Genomic DNA, 17,135 nt, shown 5'->3' on the forward strand with positions numbered 1-17,135 from the left:
TGAGAAGCAGACACATCTTTCACAGGCACGCTTCCCCCCACAGCCTGCCCCTCTTGCAGACACCTTGCCAACAACCCCCAGGGGGACTGTGGGGGAGACTCAGCTAGTCACAGAGGGAAGGAGCAAGAAGCAAACACAGGACAGAGTGAGCCAGGCGTGGCCCTGGCTGTTTATTCCCTGTGTCAGCCCTGGGGAGCCAGCTGGGCTCTGGCTGACCTCAGCGGCTTCTTTGGGGTGTGGGTGGGCTTCTGGGTTAAGGCTGGGGAGGGACAGGAAATAAAGTGCTTGCAGGGGCCCTTGGGGCTTGGTCCTAGCTGCCCCCCCACCTCCAGGGCAGACCAGGGGCCCGACACCCCAGGCTGTGCAAACGGGACTGTCCAGGGCCCACCCAGCCAGGCCTGGGCAAGGGGCACAAGCTGGCTGGTGTTTCTATCCCCAGTGCCCCCTGCCAGGGAGGCTGTGGCCTGGTTGAGGGGGGACCCAGTGGGGGTTGTGTCCATCTGGAGCCGACTGTCCGCTGATTGTCTGCTTGTCTGGTCCTCGGCTGTGGCTTTGTCAGCTCCTCCCAGTGCCAGGGCCTTGGGGCTACTCCCCGCTCTCCAGGGGCGCCCGCCTGGTTGGCCCCTCACCTGCGGAGCCGCTGCAGCTGAAGGGGAGGCCACGGGGGTCAGGGTGATGCTCATGGCCACAGCCACACTCCCCCCATACCCTAGCCACTCACCTCACTCTCCACCAGGTTCCGCCTGTAGAGTGCCTCCTTTGCGGCCTCCTAGGGGCCAAGAGGGGATCAGCGGGCTGCCGCCCACAGCAGCCCCACCCCTCCCAGCGCCCACCGGGCCCTCACTCCGCTCACCCTGCTGCCATCATTGCCCAGGCGCCGGGCGGCCTCTGTGTAGAACTGTAGCTGACGCTCCAGCTGGGCCGCGTACTCTGTGGGGAGGATGGGGTCAGGATGGGGACTGCTGCCCTGCCCTTCCGTCCCCAACCTGTCCCGAGACCCTACCCCTCCGGATGCCCGGGCCCCCCTGCTCCAGCTGCGCCCGCTGCCACTGGCTGCGTTGCAGGATGTCCTGGTACTGTTGGGCCACTTCCGGGGGCACTGGCCGCCGTGCCTGCCTCAGGGCCAGGATCTGCGGGGATGCAAAGCGGGGCACTGTGAGGGCCCCACCTAGGGCCTACGGAACCCCCAATCCTGCCCCGCCGAGTCCACCAAAGCAGGCAACCCACCTTCCGCTCCAGACGCTCTTGATCAAAGGCCAGCACACTGAGACTATGCAAAGGCCGTGTTGATCTATGGAGTTGGAGAAGGATGAGAAGCAGTAAGGAGCCTCCCAGCCCTGACCGCTGGGCACTGGGGAATGGCAGGAGACAAGCCAGGCCCACCATGGTGCTGCTGGGCCCACGACCTGGTGGGGATGATGGCTGTACACTAAGGCAACTGCCGTGCCAGGTGGTCAGGGAAGGCTTCCTAGAGGCCACGGCCAAGTTGGAAGTCAGCGTTGGGCAGGAGAGTGGGGGGCCAAGTGGATAAGGGAGCTCAGGGCAAGACCACAGAAAAGCCCAGAAGCCAGTAAAAACTAGGTGTAGGTAACCATGAAGAAACAGGAGGAAGTGGGAAGAGAGAAGACTACTGGACATATTGATAATATCATAAACGATCTTAAAAATCAGGCCGAGGAGTTCAAACTGGATGTTTCAGGAGCAAGGAGGCAGGCCACGTTTTGGAGCCAGGGAGAGACACGCTAAAATCTGTGCCCGATGAGAGACTGAGACAGGAAGAAGGGGCTTCTCTCCAGTATGGCTGGCCCCAGCCACCTACCTGTTCCCTGGCTCCCTCGCAGGGGCAGGTGTGGGAGGGGCCTTCCCTTTGGGCCCAGCAACCTGCTTCGGGGGGACAGAACCGATGTTGTGATTCCCGCCCCCCCCCCCCCCCCCCCCCGAACTTAGCCTCCCTCTCTGGAGTTGCGGATGGGCAGGAGTCTCACTGTGGGCGCTGCTGCTGGCACAGGGTCGATGACCAGCCACCTCTCGGTTGTGGTTTCCAACTGCTGTGCCGTCAGTGGCTCCCGAATTCGAACCATCACCTCCAGTCGCCCCCCTGTGGGCCTGCGACCATCCAGGACCTGGGTGGGAACGAGGGGAGGATCCTGAGAAGCAGGCAGTGGCTGGAAGCCCAGGGTTGGGATCAGGGGAGAACCAGGGCAACTTCCAAAATAGAAGCCCCTGGGTATGGCTGAGATATCAAGTGGTCAAAATGGGAGCGGGGTGCTGGGAATACTCAGGGTTGGGTAGTAGGGAGGTATGGGACCCCTGGGGGATGGGCTGGGTCAGCAGAGGAGACCCCAGGAGGTCCAGGGCCTGTAGAAATCATCTGAGTGTTGTTAACAAGTGACACAGCCACAGCAGAGTCTCCAGACAAATGTCTACATCGCACCTCAAGGATCTCCCGGACCTCGCATGCTGTCTCCAGGGCGTCCAGCTTCAGCTGGGCTGTGCCCAGTACCCGATCCGTCTTGAACAGCCCCCTGTGTGTGCGAGGGGGACAGGATGGTTGGCCCAGGGCAGCTTCCCCTCTCCCAGAACCCACCCACACCACCTGCACCCCCAGCTCACCCCTTGTGAACCACTTCAAATTTGATGCCTTTGGTCTGGATGGCCCTTCGGAAGCCACGGTGGCTGCGATTGATGCAGAGTTTGAATTGCTCCTTGAACTCTACTCGGGGAATGAGGACAGGGCGGGTGAAGAGGAAAGAGGGAGGGGTCAGGCCTTGGTCTCATGTTCTCTCTGCTTGGGGCTGGGATGCCTCCCACCTCGGCTCAGCCCTCAGCTCAGCTCACCGGGGGAGTCTGTGTTCTTAATCACGCTGGTCTTGTCTTTCTGAGCTTCTTCCTGCAGCCAAATAGGAGGCAGGGAAACTCAGGGGCTGGGGCCTCCCTTTGGACCCCTGCCCACCCATTCCCAGCCCGGAGGGGCTTCGGCCCGCCCCTCCCCGCTGATCCACGTACCACATTGGGATAGGGAAAGTCAAACCGAACAAAGACATCCAGGTCGCTGGGAGACAGCCCTGTGCGCAAACAAGGGTCAGAGCTGGGCAGAGAGGCAATCCCGCGGCCCTGACCCCAGCCTGCCGCCCCTCACCTGGGGGCGTGGGCAAGTTGATGCCCTTCACGATGAACAGGAGCATGTCGTTGCTGCTGAGGTCAGGAAAGATCCTTCGGGGAGGGCAGGTGGGGAGACAGAGGCACATCAGCCACAAAGCCTGCCTGCCTGCTTTTCCCTCGGCGGGTCCAGAACAAACCCCGTGCCGGCCTTTGCAGTTTATCAGGCCCTGGGCTCCACTTTTAGAATCAGAACTAGAGTTCTTTGTCCAATTCTGCCAATGGCTTATATTTGAGACTTTTCAGTCTGCACTATCTATCCGGGACCCACTTTGGGTCAGCCAGTGGCCTCTGCTGGGGGAGCTTTCCTTCATTTGAAATTTCTGGAGTCCCTAATATTAGTCATCCCCTGCCTCAGCTGCTAGAGGGCCTTCCTTATTCTCTTCATCTGGCATTTCTTGAGCAACTACCATGTACCAGCCAGTGACTGCCCTAGCTGCTGGGGGACTTTCCATTCATTTACCGCTATTTCTGGAGCCCCTACTATGTATCTGCTGGTACCCTCGCTACTGGGGATGTGGAAGTAAGTGAGACAGACCCAAACCCTGCGCTCATGGAGCCCAAGGTAGCTGAGTGAAGAGAGGACCAGTGAATATACAAATAGAGAAACAAAGCAATCCCACAGAGAATTAAATAGGGGAGGGTGGAGTATGCTCAGGAGGGGCCACTACAGACAGGGTGGTCAAGGAGGGCCTCTCAGGGGAGGTGACATCATAGGTGATTTGGATGCCAGGAAGGCACTGCTACGTGGAGACCTGGGGAAGAGGGTCTGGGCAGAGGAAACAGCTGGTGCAAAGGCCCTGAGTAGGATACATGGTTGGTCCATCTGAGGGACCAAAAAGAGACCTGTGTGGCAGAAGGCGGGCACAGTGGATGGAGACGAGGTGATGGGGAGCTGTGGTGAGGGGTGTGGGTTATCCCAGGTTACTGCAGTGGCTACACCTAATCCCATCTATAAATGGGAAAAATGACCCCAACTGCCCAGGGAGACTAGACAGGAGCAGGACCAGCAATGATCGTGAGGGCTCACCCAGGCCCTGGGACAAGGCACATCTCAGCACTCGCTAGATCTTCCCCAGTTCCCAACGTGTCACTGTCAATATCCCATCACCATCCTTCCCTTGCACCACATGTCTGCCCCAGGACCCTTGCATATACCATGCTTTCACCACCCAACCAACCTTTCCCCCAGAGGCAAGTCCTCCACTGGCTTCTGGGGAGGGCAAACCCCTCTCCAAAGGGGCGTGTGGGCCAAGGGGCATCAGGGCCTTACTTGATGACACTGAAGGTTCTCTGCTCAAAGCGGGCAGTGGGCGTGGGGAGACCCCGGGCGAATGCCTGCTTCAGAATCTCCATGCTTCGCTTACAGTCCTCTGCCAGCTTCTCAAATCTGCCACCAAGAGAGCCCTGCTCAGGTCCCTAGGCCCAGGGGTGGCTTAGGGGTGCAAACATCTGGCAGAGGTGGGGAGAGGGGCACTTACTTGCTGGTTTCAGCAATGTTGCCCAGGTGAGTGAACTGGTTAGAGTGGTTCAGGCACATCTGAAGAGCAGAAGACAGTGAGGGGAGGGTTGGGGGGCCGTGACCCTGAGGGAAGCCCACTGATCCAGGCCAGGGGCCTGCCTCACCTCGTGCTGCTGCCTAATGAGTTTGGTGAGTTCACCATAGCGCCGGGCAGACTCCTGAGACAAACCTGGGCCGGGCCGCTGGACCAGAGAGAAGTCATCCTTGTTGACAGGGGCGGGGGGCACCTGGGGAAGACGAGGCTCATGGGCAGGGGCCCGTTGGCCAGCAACGAACAGGCCCACCCGTGGAAATGTCAACCCTCCTTGGAGAGGCCTTCCTGGACTACTGTTTTGCCCCTGTCCTGGTCTCCCTTCTTCCCCAAGATGAAAAGTAGTGCTCAGAGAAAAGGGGAGGATCCATCTGAAAGTGGCAGCATCTTTTAACTCTTTTGCCCAAATGTGATCCTTGCCCTCCCTTCCCTAGCAATGGAGTTATGGCTAGGCACACAGACAAGAGACGTCATGTCCCAGCATCCCTTGCAGCTAGGTACAGCCGTGTGATTCAGCTCTGGCCAGTGGAAGGCAAGCACAAGTGACACAGTGGCACACTGTGTCGCTTCCTTTAAAAGAAACTGCTTGCCTTGCCCTTTCTTTCCCTCACCGCTTCCCATGGACTGAATGCAGACAGGGCGCCAACCCACTCCAACCATGTGGACAAAGGTGACCTCTGCAGGTGTGGCAGAGAGACATCGAGGAAGGAACCTGGAATCCTGGGTGGCTTTGTCTTTCGGAGACTGGCCGGGGCATTACATGCAAGAAATATAAATGTTGTCTTTTAGCCACTGTTTTAGGGAGACCTATTTGTTAGAGTAGCTTAACCTGGACGCTAACATACTGCCAGTCACATGGCCAAGTGGCCAGAGCCCAGTGGGTGGGTGCCTGGGAAAGTGAGCAGGCCTAGAGAGTTCACCTTGGCGATGTCCACAGGCAGCCCGTTGCGTGAGGCCTCCAGCATGGGCTCCAGCCCCTTGGCCTGGCGCAGGTGCATTTTGGCACCTTCTACGTCATTCTTCTGCTTGGCTCGCAGGGCAGCCTGCAGGAGCTGCTTCTTGCGGCCCTCCAGGAAGGCCAGTTGCTGCTGGGCTGTGAGTAAACAGGGGTGTTGATGGGTGCTGCTCAGCCCGTAGCCAGGCAATGAGCAGCCAGGGAAGGGAGGGCATACCTACCTCTGGTGGATGTGGCCTTGGGGGCTGTTTTGGCTGCTGAAGTGGAGCCTGATTGTGGTGCCCTTGAGGGTGGGGCCTTGGGCTGGGCCATGGGGGCCGGAGAGCTGGTGGGCTGCCAAGGGATGGAGAAGAAGTCAGAGCTCTCCTAGTGCCTGCAGGGGTTCCACTCCCCAAAGTGTCAAGGTCTGATGCTGACAACAGGGACTGTCTTAGTTTCTGTTTCCTCAGCACTGAACACAACGTAAGGCCCCATTCTTGTAGACTCTGCAACAGCCCTGGGAGACAGAGACTGTCACCATGCCCACTTCCCAGATGAGGAGACAGGATCAGAGAGCAAACTGACTTGCCCGTGGCCACATGGCCAGGAAGAGGCAGGGCTGGGAGTAAGGCCAGTTCTCACCAGGCTGTCAGGGCTTGGCTTTGCTGCCACTCCCCTGCCTCACCCCAAGAACCCAGCCCTTCACACCTTCTTAGATTCCTCATCCTCTTCATCCTCCGGGCCTTCATCCTGGTTGGCCAGCTTCATGGCAGTTTCCAGGACCCCCACCAGGTTCTGCTGGGTGGGCTCAGTGGCCTCCAGGCCCTGGATGGGGGGAAAGCCTGGGCGGCCAGTCAGGGCCCAGTCAGGAGGGAGAGACCCATGCCATAATGATGGAGACGTGAGTTCCTCCCCCTCCTAAGGAGCCTCTGGGCTTTGGATATACTTTGAATCCAGGAAGGCGCTGCCTGCTGGTTCTGTGTAGACATCAGATCATTCTAACTCCCTCTTGCCTCTTGGTATGTCTCACCTGACCCTGGGGCCTTGACCAGACTCCAAAGTCAAGCACTAGATGAGGTAAGGTACTGGACACAAGACCTGGTCACAGGCCTGGGGGGATTCCTAGGGGACCAGGGTGCTGAGAGATAACTGCTTTCATGGGGGGACACACAGGCAGCTCTGAGAGCCCAAAGGAGAACCCCAACCCATGGGGAGATTGAGGGGAGACTGAGTAGGTATGTGCAAAGCTGAGAGCTGATGACTAGGAGACAGTGAGTTGAACAAAGAAGGGATCAGATGACGGTGGGCTGATGAATAGTTCTCCAAATAAACTGCCCTGATTTTTAGCATCTGCCAATTTCCATGGTACAAACAGTCCTATTGTGACCCAACTTTAAGCTGCCAATTGTCTGACAAGTCTGCAGAATTCCTGAATGCACAGCAAACAGCTTCCTGGGCCTGTGCAATCAGAAGGAATAGCAGCTGCAAAGGCTCAGAGGCCAGAGGGCTAGGGGTAGGGGGCAGTGCCTACCTGGGGGCACTGGCAGCTCGCTCACATCTACTGCTCGGCCAGCCTTGTGGGCTCGGATGGCATCTTGGTATTGCTGCAACAGACACAGTATTAGGGCTACCTGGGCCAGGTCACCAGGTGCAGTCCACATGCCCATTAGGTCCCCCACATACCTTGACGATGCGCTCATGCATGCGAGCCTTCCGCTGATCCCCTTTGGTCTTGGCCTGGGCTGCAGCCACATGGTATCGCTCCATCCGCTGCTCCAATGCCTCCAGGAGAGTCCGCGGAGGTGGGGGAACCTCTGGAGCAGACAGGGGGTGACGGGGAGCACAGGGGCGGGTTAAGAGTCTCAGGAAGGAAAGAATGTCTTGCCCTTGCCTGCCTACTACACAGGGTTCCAGGAGCTTACCTGGCGTGGAGGGCACCGTGGTGGGAGTCGGAGGCTGTGGCGGTGGTGATGGTGGGTCTGGGGTCAGCTGGTCTGAGGGCAGAGATCCAGTCCAATGAGGGGCTGGCCTGAGCACCCCTCACCCTAGGTTGATGTGGCCTGAGGGGGTTCCCAGGTGACCAATGAGAGAGGCAGCATCAAATCCTGAAGGGTGAGCTGGGTAGGGTTCTCACCAGGGGGAGGTGGCAGGCGGGACAGGTCCACGGGCTCCCCCCGGCTCAGGGCCTCCAAGACAGCATCGAAGCTCTGTGAGAAGGAAGATCGGGGAAGAGGCTGCAGCTGGGGCCAGGACCCTGTGGGGAGCCTCTGCACCCTGCCATTTGACAGAGGTCCCCTAGCTCTATCCATTCCTCTGCACCATCTTCTTGAAGCCTCTTCCAAGATTTATGCCCATTTCACAGAGAGGGTAAACTGGGGCTTTCAGAGGTACAGCAAACAACTCTAGAGTGACTAGGGGCCAGGATTGAATCTGGGTCTAACTGCAGAGCTCCTGCTCTTTGCTGCCACACAAAGTCGGAAGCATCCTGCCTTTACCCTCTGATCCCATTTGCCCATCTGGACGCACCTTGGCCACACGGAAGTGTCTGGCAGCAGTGGCAGTGTCTCCCTGCTGCTTGGCATGAAGGGCAGCCAACTTGTATTCCCGCTGGCGGCTCTGCAACTGGGCCAGGGTGCCAGGGCTACAGGGACCTGGAAGGGGGAAGAGTGTATGAACCATTTCTTTCTTTCTTTTTTTAAGATTGTATTTACTTATTTTAGAGGGAAAAAGAGAGGGGAGGGGGTCAGAGGGGGAAAGGAAAGGGACAAGCAGACTCCATGTTGAGTGCAGAGCACCATGTGGGGCTTGATCTCACAACCCTGAGATCATGACCTGAGCTGAAACCAAGAGTCAGACACTTAACCAACTGAGCCACATGGGCGCCCCTGAACCAGTTCTATTTAATCCTCACAACAGATGTGAGAACAAGGCTCAGAGGGGATGCCACCTTCCTGAGGTGACCACCTGAGGATGGTGTGGCGGGCATTCCAGCCCAAGACTGGCAGTCTCTGGAGCTGCTGCTGTTTGGACCCCAAGAAGATTTTGGGAAATTCATATACCCTTATGCATTTCTAAGTTGGCATCTAAAACTTTTTGTCTAGGGGTGCCTAGATGGCTCAGCTGGTTGAGTGTCGGCCTTCGGCTTGGGTCATGATCTTGGGATCCTGAGATGGAGCCCCCCACATTGGGCTCTCCCTATTCAGTGGGGAGTCTGCTACTCCTTCTGCTTCCACTCCCCCTCCTTGTGCACACACTCTCTCTCTCTGTCAAATAAATAATAAATAAAACCTTTTTAAAAAATAAAAAATAGGGCAGCCCGGGCGGCTCAGCAGTTTAGTGCTGCCTTCAGCCCAGGGTGTGATCCTGGAGACCCTAGATCGAGTTCCACCTTGGGCTCCCTGCATGGAGCCTGCTTCTCCCTCTGCCTGTGTCTCTGCCTCCCTCTCTCTCTCTCTCTGTCTCTCTCTGTGTCTCTCATGAATAAATAAATAAAATCTTTAAATAAATAAATAAAATAAAATTTTTTGTCGTAAGTTTCAAAAGTTGGCCACACTTGTTATTCCCAGGGCCTTGCAAATATTCACAATCACAAATTAAAGCTATCACATCATCCTTTTAAAATCTAATGTACTTTTATAAATAAATAAATAAATAAATAAATAAATAAATAAATAAATAATAAAATATAAAATCTAATGTACTTTAACTACCATGGTGATTTGAAACTTACCAATATTCACTTTTTTTTTAAGTAAGCTCAACACCCAATGTGGGACTTGAACTCAGGACCCTAGATCAAGAGTCACATGTTGTATACCAACTAAGCCAGTCAGGTTCCCTCGCCTTTAGTTATTTTTTTTTAATTGTGGCAAAATACATATGAAATTCACCATCTTAACCTTTTCTAAGTACACAGTTCAGAGTTCAGAGAGGCATGCAGTTGACCCATGAACAACATGGGGGTTAAGGGTGCCAACACCCCTCCTACCACATAGTTGAAAATCCACTTTAAATGGATTTTTAAAATTAAAATTTTAAATTTTAAAATTAAAATTTTTAAAATAATTAAAAATCTTTAAATTTTAAGGATTTTATTTATTTATTTATGAGAGATAACAGAGAGAGAGGCAGAGACACAGAGAGGGACAAGCAGGCTCCATGCAGGGAGCCGGATGTGGGACTCAATCCCGGGACTCCAGGACCACACCCTGAGCTGAAGGCAGCCACTCAATCACTGAGCGACCCAGGCATCCCTCCACTTTTTTTTTTTTTTTTTTAAGATTTTATTTATATGAAAGAAAGAGCAAGAGGGGCACCTGGGTGGCTCAGTTGGTTAAGCATCTGCCTTCAGCTCAGGTTGTGATCCCAGGGTCCTGGGATCAAGCCTGCTTCTCCCTCTCCCTCTGCTGCTCTCCCTGCTTGTGCAACCCCATCTCTGTCAAATAAATAAATAAAATCTTAAAAAAGAGAGGAAGAAAGGGAGAGCACAAATAGCGTGCTACAGAGGGACAGAGGGACAGAGGGAGGGGGCGAAGCAGACTCGCCACTGAGCAGGGAGCTTGACGCTGTGCAATCTAGGATCCCGGGACTATGACCTGAATCAAAGGCAGACACTTAAGCGACTGAGCCACCAATGTGCCCCTCAAAAATCTGACTCTCCCAAAACTTCACTATTAAAGCTGTTGAACAGAAGCATTACCAATAATAAAGACAGTTGATCGACACATTTTACATGTTATGTGCATTACATACCGTGGTGTTCCTATAATAAAGCAAGCTACAGAAAATGATACTAGGAAAACCACAAGAGAAATACAGTGCTCTGGGATTCCCGGGTGGCTCAGCGGTTTGGCTCCTGCCTTCAGCCCAGGGCATGATCCTGGAGTCCTGGGATCGAGTCCCACGTCGGGCTCCCTGCATGGAGCCTGCTTCTCCCTCTGCCTGTGTCTGCCTCTCTGTTTCTCATGAATAAATAAATAAAATCTTTAAAAAAAAAAAAAAGAAAGAAATGCAGTGCTCTGCTGTGTTTATCAAAGGAATAGTGACCCGCTCAGTTCAAAGTTGCGTTGTTCAAGGGTCAACCGTATTATGTGGGTGCTTGGAAGCCTTTTCTTGACCACCGTATTGTACATTTGTGTAATCAAAATCCATCCCTGTGGTGTGCTGGCCAAGTGAGGAAACAGTTAAGCTTCTTTTCAGTGTGTTAGTTACAGTATCAAATAACACAGTTCAATCAGTTTTCCAGAAAAGCATCTATATTGAAAGCAATCTGTGCAATTTTTCTCATTAAAACAAACAAACAAACAAGTATAATAGATATACCACCCAGTCCACAAACCCTAGAATGGCCTGCAAAGATTGAACTTTCTCAAACTGACAATTGCACCTACAGCTTTAAGTTTAGGTGTAGGAGTCCATAGGTTGAAGCAAAACACCTTGACATTTGACCGGTTTTATGATGTATCATTGCAAGTCTCTCAGAGCTGAGAAAATGTTCTTCCGGGTTGAATCACTGGTATTAGTAGCATATAATTGAGCAAAGCCTAAATATATCAAGCTTTTGGATGAAAAATTTTTATATGCCAAGAGTAAAATTTTACGAGCGTGCGCCTCTTGCTGAGGCAGTCAGGGATGGGTCCACCCTCTACCAATTAACTCCTGTTATTCATTCATTCTTTTCCCAACTTCCCTGTTTTCTTTTTTATAGCATAAAGAAACCTGCTTCACGCCAACGAACAGATGGGAAGAGGCGGAGTCTTGTCATCACCGCGTCTGGGGATTCCTGGAACCCCTGCCAACCTATGTGCCAAAACCCTATCGTGAGAAATGTTTTGGTGATTTCGGTGGAGAATTTCAGGTGATGATTTCCAACAATCCGCCCTGAACGTTGCCAAAACAATAGCTTAGAAACCAGTCTGGCTGCAGATTTAGACCTGATGTTTACTTTCTCAAACGGGCCAGCCTGGTTTTGAGTGTCTCTTTGGTTCGCTTGGGGAGTGTTTGCCCCTGGGGCAGAGCCTGTGTTGATATTCTAGAAGGGACAGGGGCGGGCAGTCCTTTCCCATAGTGGGAGGAAGGCTTACCGGAGAAGGAAAACCTCTTGGGAGGTTGGAAAACCTCCAGCAGGTGAGTGTTAGGAGAGCAGACAGACAAGCTGAGGGCTTGGAAATTATCCACTGAGAACCCTCTGTCTGAGAATGGTAGCCCCCAAAAGGAGTGAAGCTCTGACACACACTCCAACATTATGTTAAGTGAAAGAAGCAGGACCCAAAAGGACAAATAGCACGTGGTTCTACTTACTCTAAATATCTAGGAGAGGCAAATTAATAGACAGAGGGTGGATGATGGGAGCCAGGGGGTGGGGGAGGGTATGGGGAATTAGTGTTCCATGGGGACAGAGTTTTTCTTTGGGGTGATGAAAAATCTTTGGAAGACAGAGGTGGTGGTTGCACAACACCATGAATGTGCTACACGCCGCTCAACTGCGCACTGAAAAATGGTTAAAACAGCCAATGTTATGTTACATATATTAGACTACCACACGTACGAAAGAGGCATTGATGAATTCCAGAGGCATGAGGACCCAGGAAGGGAAGACTTGTTAAGAATATCTAACAATCAGGGCACCTGCACGGCTCAGTCGGTTAAGTGTACAACTCCTGATTTCAGCTTGGGTCATGGTCTCTGGGTCATGGGATCGAGCCCCGTGTTGGGCTCTGTGCTCAGAGCAGAGTCTGCTTGAGATTTTCTCTCTCCCTCTCCCTCTCCCTCTGCCCCTCCCCCTGCTCGCAAGGGCTCAATAAATAAATATATAAGTAAATAAGTGAAAGAATATCTAATAATCGATGCAGGGTCTGCACCCCCACAAAATGGCCAACCACTGAATACCATCCCCGCAAATCTCATGTCAGTCTAGCCCTGCCCTTGGCCTACCTGGGGGAAGCTGGGGCTTAGCCAAGCCTATGGATGTGGCTGGAGCAATAGAAGGAGGGCCTTCGACCGTGACCCTGGGCTCTGGGACTGGCGGGTTTGCAGAGGCCGGCTGGGTAGGTGCCGGAGTGTGGCTGGGCGTGGCTGCTGGGCCTTTCCCCACTGCCACAGGTGGTGGGATGTCCCCTTCATCGATGGTGTTACCCTTCCGGACAGAGGCCAGCAGGTTTTCAAGTGTCTGAGAGAAGGTATGAAAGTGGGTTTTAGAGGAACTTGGAGCTGAGTGCAATGGGCAGTGGTAGGGTCCCAGCACCCTCCCGTCACCTGCCCACTTACCTTAAGGCCCCGGTCATAGCGCCGCATCTTGGCACCATCTCCAGCTTGCCTAGCACTTTCGATCGCTGTCTGGTAGAGGGCCAGCCTCTCCTGCAAGATGGCCTCCATGCCTGGGCTGGGGGCTGTGGCTTTAGGCTGCAGGAGGGACCAGGGCATGGTCTGGGTGGTGACCCCACCTGAGCTCTCCCCATGAGCTCCCTTGTCAAGAGCCTCCCACACACCAAGCATGTTGCCTCTGGGTCAGCTGTCCCCATACCCCACCAGGCAGAAGTCATCATCCCCATTCCCGGTGCAGGGAACTGGGTCTCAGAAGTGCCGCGTCACTTCCGCAAGGTAACATGGTTGAGAGGCAAGGGAGGGCCTCGAACTCTGGACCACGGGGAGCGGGTTGCTGGGCTATACCTGAGCCACAGGAAGGTGGGACTCCACATTCTTCTGCTCCTCCCCAAGGACCTCGTTTAGTTCCGCCTGCAGGGACACACGGCCACAGGCCACACATGAAGGCCCGCTGGATGGGGTAGCGACAGCATGGGAAGCCCCCTGCTTTGCCCTGGGTACTCACCAGCAGGTCATCATCAGCCTCTACGTCCTCCTCATCTGTACCCTCATCCTCATCCTCATCTGGATCTCGCATACACAGGCTGGCCATCTTCTCAATGGCCTCCATGGGCAGGGGACCTGGTGGCAGGGAGAGGCCCCAGCTGAACTGGGATCCTTCCAGGGTCTCCAGCTTCCCATCCTCGTGACCCGTGGCCCCAAAGAATAGGGCAGCATGCCTGCCCCTCTCCCGGACCTTCCATGGCACCCCACAGCCCTCAGGCCCACCAGGTATGATCCCGCTCCCTGCCGATCCTGCCCGCCTCATCTCTTCCCTATCAAGCCTGACTTCACACCCTGGCTCTGCAGCTTTGTCACTCTGGAGCCCTGGGGAAGTCACTTGACTTCTCTGGGACTCAGTCTTCCCATCTATTAGATGAGGACAATAATTTCTCCCTCACAGGTGGATTGTGAGAACTAAAGGTAAATGAAGCTCCCAAACAGCACATGGTCAGCATTTTGTTATTTGACTTATTCTCATGATTTGCATTAGTTATGTTCTACAAAACTGCCATAAACACTGACTTAGCAAATACTGGACCATTGCCAAAGAAAATACAAGGTTAGGGTCCCTTGAGCCTCTGGGCACAAAATTTTCACCAACCAGTCATTACATAACCTTGCTCGATGTGAGTTTCTATCTAATGACACATTTTAAAATGTAGATTGTTGTTACCACTGAACTCAGCACTGTAAGTCATGTCTGAATGAAGCTCATCTGTTAGGTCTTTTCTCCATAAGACACATCACTGCTTTCTTGCTCTTAGAGACATGAGATAGCGTTAAGCACTTCACTTGGGGGCCTTTGCGAACAGCCAAATCACCAATAAAAGGCACCAAAAAGAGAACAAATGCAGCCTTACACACAGACTGTGTGGAAAGGACACTTGTTTGCAGTATGCCCCAGGACAAGAAGGCAGAGTGTCATCTTGCTCTACCTCAGCTGGGAATGTGTTTGATGAGTGATCGAACTTTCTGCAGCTCTCTGAATGCCCATCAATAATTGCAAAAGCTCCCCAAGGACTGATTTTGGTGTTACAAATAAAGTGTAGCCCATAGATGAATTCACAAATATGGAATTTATCAATAATGAGGATCAGCTGAATTAACTGAAAAATATAAAGGTTCCATTTGCCCTCAGAACTCCAGCCCCACTGCCCACTACAGAGTTGCTGTCCCCTGCCACCTCCCCTAGGGGGATTTAGAATATGTTGTGGCCCCTCCCAGAAGCCCTTCCCTGCTTTTCACCTGGCCTTCCTTACTGTCGGTGCCTCTCGAGGGCATCTGGCCCCAGCTCACAGGTCTCTACCATCCTTCTGTGCTTCCCTCGTCCCAGCCCTCATCACAGGACAGCAAGTTGGAGGAAATGCTAGACTGTGTGTGAAGTGCTTTACAAATACTAGAAGAGTAACTCCTGTGATTAAGTGTGGTCATTAATCCCATTTTACAGATGGGGAAACCAAGGCCCACACAGATGCTGGGACTCATCTGGTCACAGAACTAGTTAAGTGGCAGAGCTGGGATTTGAACCCTCCCATAGGTCCAGTGTTGATCACTTAACCCCTTACCCAGGCTGTGGGTTTCAGGAGGGCAAAGACCTGTCTCTTTTCCTCCTTCTCTCCACAGTCCAGCGCTGAGCCCTGCCCACAGCAGAAGCTCAGAAAGTGTTCAGGGGTGGGTTGAGAGTCTCACCTTTGCCTTTGAGCTTCTCCAGGACTTGGGGTTGACCCCCAACCAAGGCCAAGAACTCAGCCTCCAGTTCCTCATTGTTAATTCCATCCTCAGGGATCATCAGGCCGTCTGGGGAGAGGTCAACCAGCAGGCCCAGCTGAGGGAATAGCAAGGGTCCAGTCAGACCTCGGAATACACCCCACCTAGCCAGAGGCAGCCAGGAGTTCCCGTAGGAGGAAGGAAACCCAGACCTCCTAAGGAAAGTCACTTTCCCTGGGGAGTGCCAGGAGGCTGGAACGGGCTCAGAATGCAACAGGTGTCCTATGATAGGCCAGGCACAGATCAATATGGGGCAAAGTGCGGGCAGAGACCCTGTTCCCCACTCTAAGCCCACACCCAAATGGGCTGCTGACCAAGTTCAGTGGGAAAAGCAGGCCCCACACCCTGCCCAAAACAAAGACACCTGTACACCTGGGCTTTTCCTTCCAGCATACTCAGCAGAGGGGGCCATGCAGGAAGGCTGCAAGAGCAAACAGAAGCCCAGACACAGAAGTTGAAAGCAGGGTTTTCATTGTGTAACAGACCTGTCTTCCTATCCCATCCCAGTTCATTGACCAATCATGATATGATAATATTATGTTGAACTATACAAAACTGCCTTTTCTGCACATCAAAATGGGCAATTATGTACAGTTCATTTTATTTTTTAATATTTTTAAAGATTTTATTTATTCATTCATTCATGAGAGACACAAAGACAGAGACAGAGGGAGAAGCAGGTTCCTTGCAGGGAGCCCGATGCAGGACTCAATCCCCAGACCAGATTCGTGCCCTGAGCCGAAGGCAGATGCTCAACCACTGAGCCATCCAAGCGTCCCTGTACAGCTCCTTTTAATAGCAATGATGAAGTTACACTTATTGAGTGCTATGTTCTAGCACTTTCCATAAATCATCCCAATGAATTTTCATAACTGTCCTGTGACAGAAGGACTCTTAGGGCCTCCATTTTACAGATGAGGAACCTAAGGTGTGAGAGGTGTGAAGCTGAGTGTCCAATGTGCAGAGGCCAGCAGAGAACTCCAGGTCACCCAGACTCTAACACCCTGGCTTCTTCCATCAGAGCCGAGAAAAATCAAACTCTCCAGGTGCCTGGGGCAGGGGAGATTGAGGAGGGAAAGGAGGTCCAGACAGTCGCATGGGCTCATGGCAGCAGCTCTGGATTTGCACTTTGCTCTGGCCAAGCTGTTAATCCCTATGACCTTGGGAAACTGTCTTCACCTCTTTGGGCCTCAGTGTCCTCATCTGTACAGTGGGGATAAAAAGAGTCAGACTTAGCCTGGCTGATGCAAGGTTCCACGGGTGTTCAGGCCAGGAGTGCAGTATCCTTATCCTAGGTCCGAGGCCTTCCCCTCCCAAACTGGAGAGGCTGCGGCAACAGGTGGCCCTGAGCCCAGGGCGCAGCGCCAAGAGCTGAGGAGCTGGGGTCAGCAGGCCGCACTTTGGGGGCAGAACCTCCTCTGGAGGGCGGGCAAAGGGGTTCACCTGGGGGTGGTGATCAGGTTCCCCTGAGGGGTGGGGCCCTCCTCTAAACCTGTGATAGGGGTGAGTAGGGTTCTCTAGGCGAGGCCGTGGGGTACAGACTCACCTGGCGGGCGGCGGCAGCACCTCGGCCTGGGGGTCCCGGGGGTCCCTTCCTCTTGTGCATCTTCCAGGCTGGATGCCCGGGCCACTGGCCACCTCGCCTGGCCTTGCCCTGCCTCTTCCCCCGGGGCCTCTCCCCGCGCACGCGCACTTCCTGAGCCCAGTGCCCCTCGTTGGCGCCCCGCGACCGCTGACCCCGCGACCCCCGGGGCGGCCGCCCCACTTCCGCCTTGGCCCTTGGGCGCCGCGGTACCGGAGCGCAGCCACTGGAATTGCTGGGCCCGCCGCACTGAAACTACAACTCCCGGCAGGCA

General features: G+C 53.9%; 1 protein-coding gene across 4 annotated transcripts; it reads right to left on the minus strand.

Annotated features, from left to right (window-relative positions):
- Positions 1 to 141: 141 nt before the first annotated feature.
- Positions 142 to 17,125, minus strand: CC2D1A (coiled-coil and C2 domain containing 1A). 4 transcript variants are annotated; one of them, XM_077859692.1, is made up of 30 exons: positions 16,826 to 17,125; positions 16,459 to 16,482; positions 15,202 to 15,337; positions 13,475 to 13,590; positions 13,315 to 13,380; positions 12,913 to 13,047; positions 12,580 to 12,814; positions 8,173 to 8,297; positions 7,781 to 7,853; positions 7,569 to 7,640; positions 7,330 to 7,460; positions 7,178 to 7,250; positions 6,355 to 6,488; positions 5,889 to 6,000; positions 5,633 to 5,805; positions 4,786 to 4,908; positions 4,641 to 4,699; positions 4,433 to 4,549; positions 3,140 to 3,213; positions 3,007 to 3,065; positions 2,839 to 2,890; positions 2,614 to 2,713; positions 2,435 to 2,525; positions 1,986 to 2,123; positions 1,820 to 1,881; positions 1,228 to 1,291; positions 1,004 to 1,130; positions 854 to 930; positions 722 to 769; positions 142 to 646 (listed from the first exon to the last, which is right to left on the minus strand). In XM_077859692.1, the coding sequence occupies exons 1-30, from the start codon at positions 16,883 to 16,885 to the stop codon at positions 626 to 628; spliced, it is 2,877 nt and encodes a 958-aa protein (XP_077715818.1). In that variant the 5' UTR covers positions 16,886 to 17,125; the 3' UTR covers positions 142 to 625. The 4 variants fall into 4 exon arrangements, with proteins under 4 accessions (XP_077715818.1, XP_077715817.1, XP_077715820.1 ...); XM_077859691.1 differs by having other exon boundaries at positions 1,820 to 1,884; positions 16,826 to 17,124; XM_077859694.1 differs by lacking the exon at positions 16,459 to 16,482 and having other exon boundaries at positions 16,826 to 17,124.
- Positions 17,126 to 17,135: the final 10 nt, after the last annotated feature.

Source organism: Canis aureus, chromosome 19 (assembly GCF_053574225.1).
Source record: "Canis aureus isolate CA01 chromosome 19, VMU_Caureus_v.1.0, whole genome shotgun sequence".
Lineage (NCBI taxonomy): Eukaryota > Metazoa > Chordata > Mammalia > Carnivora > Canidae > Canis > Canis aureus.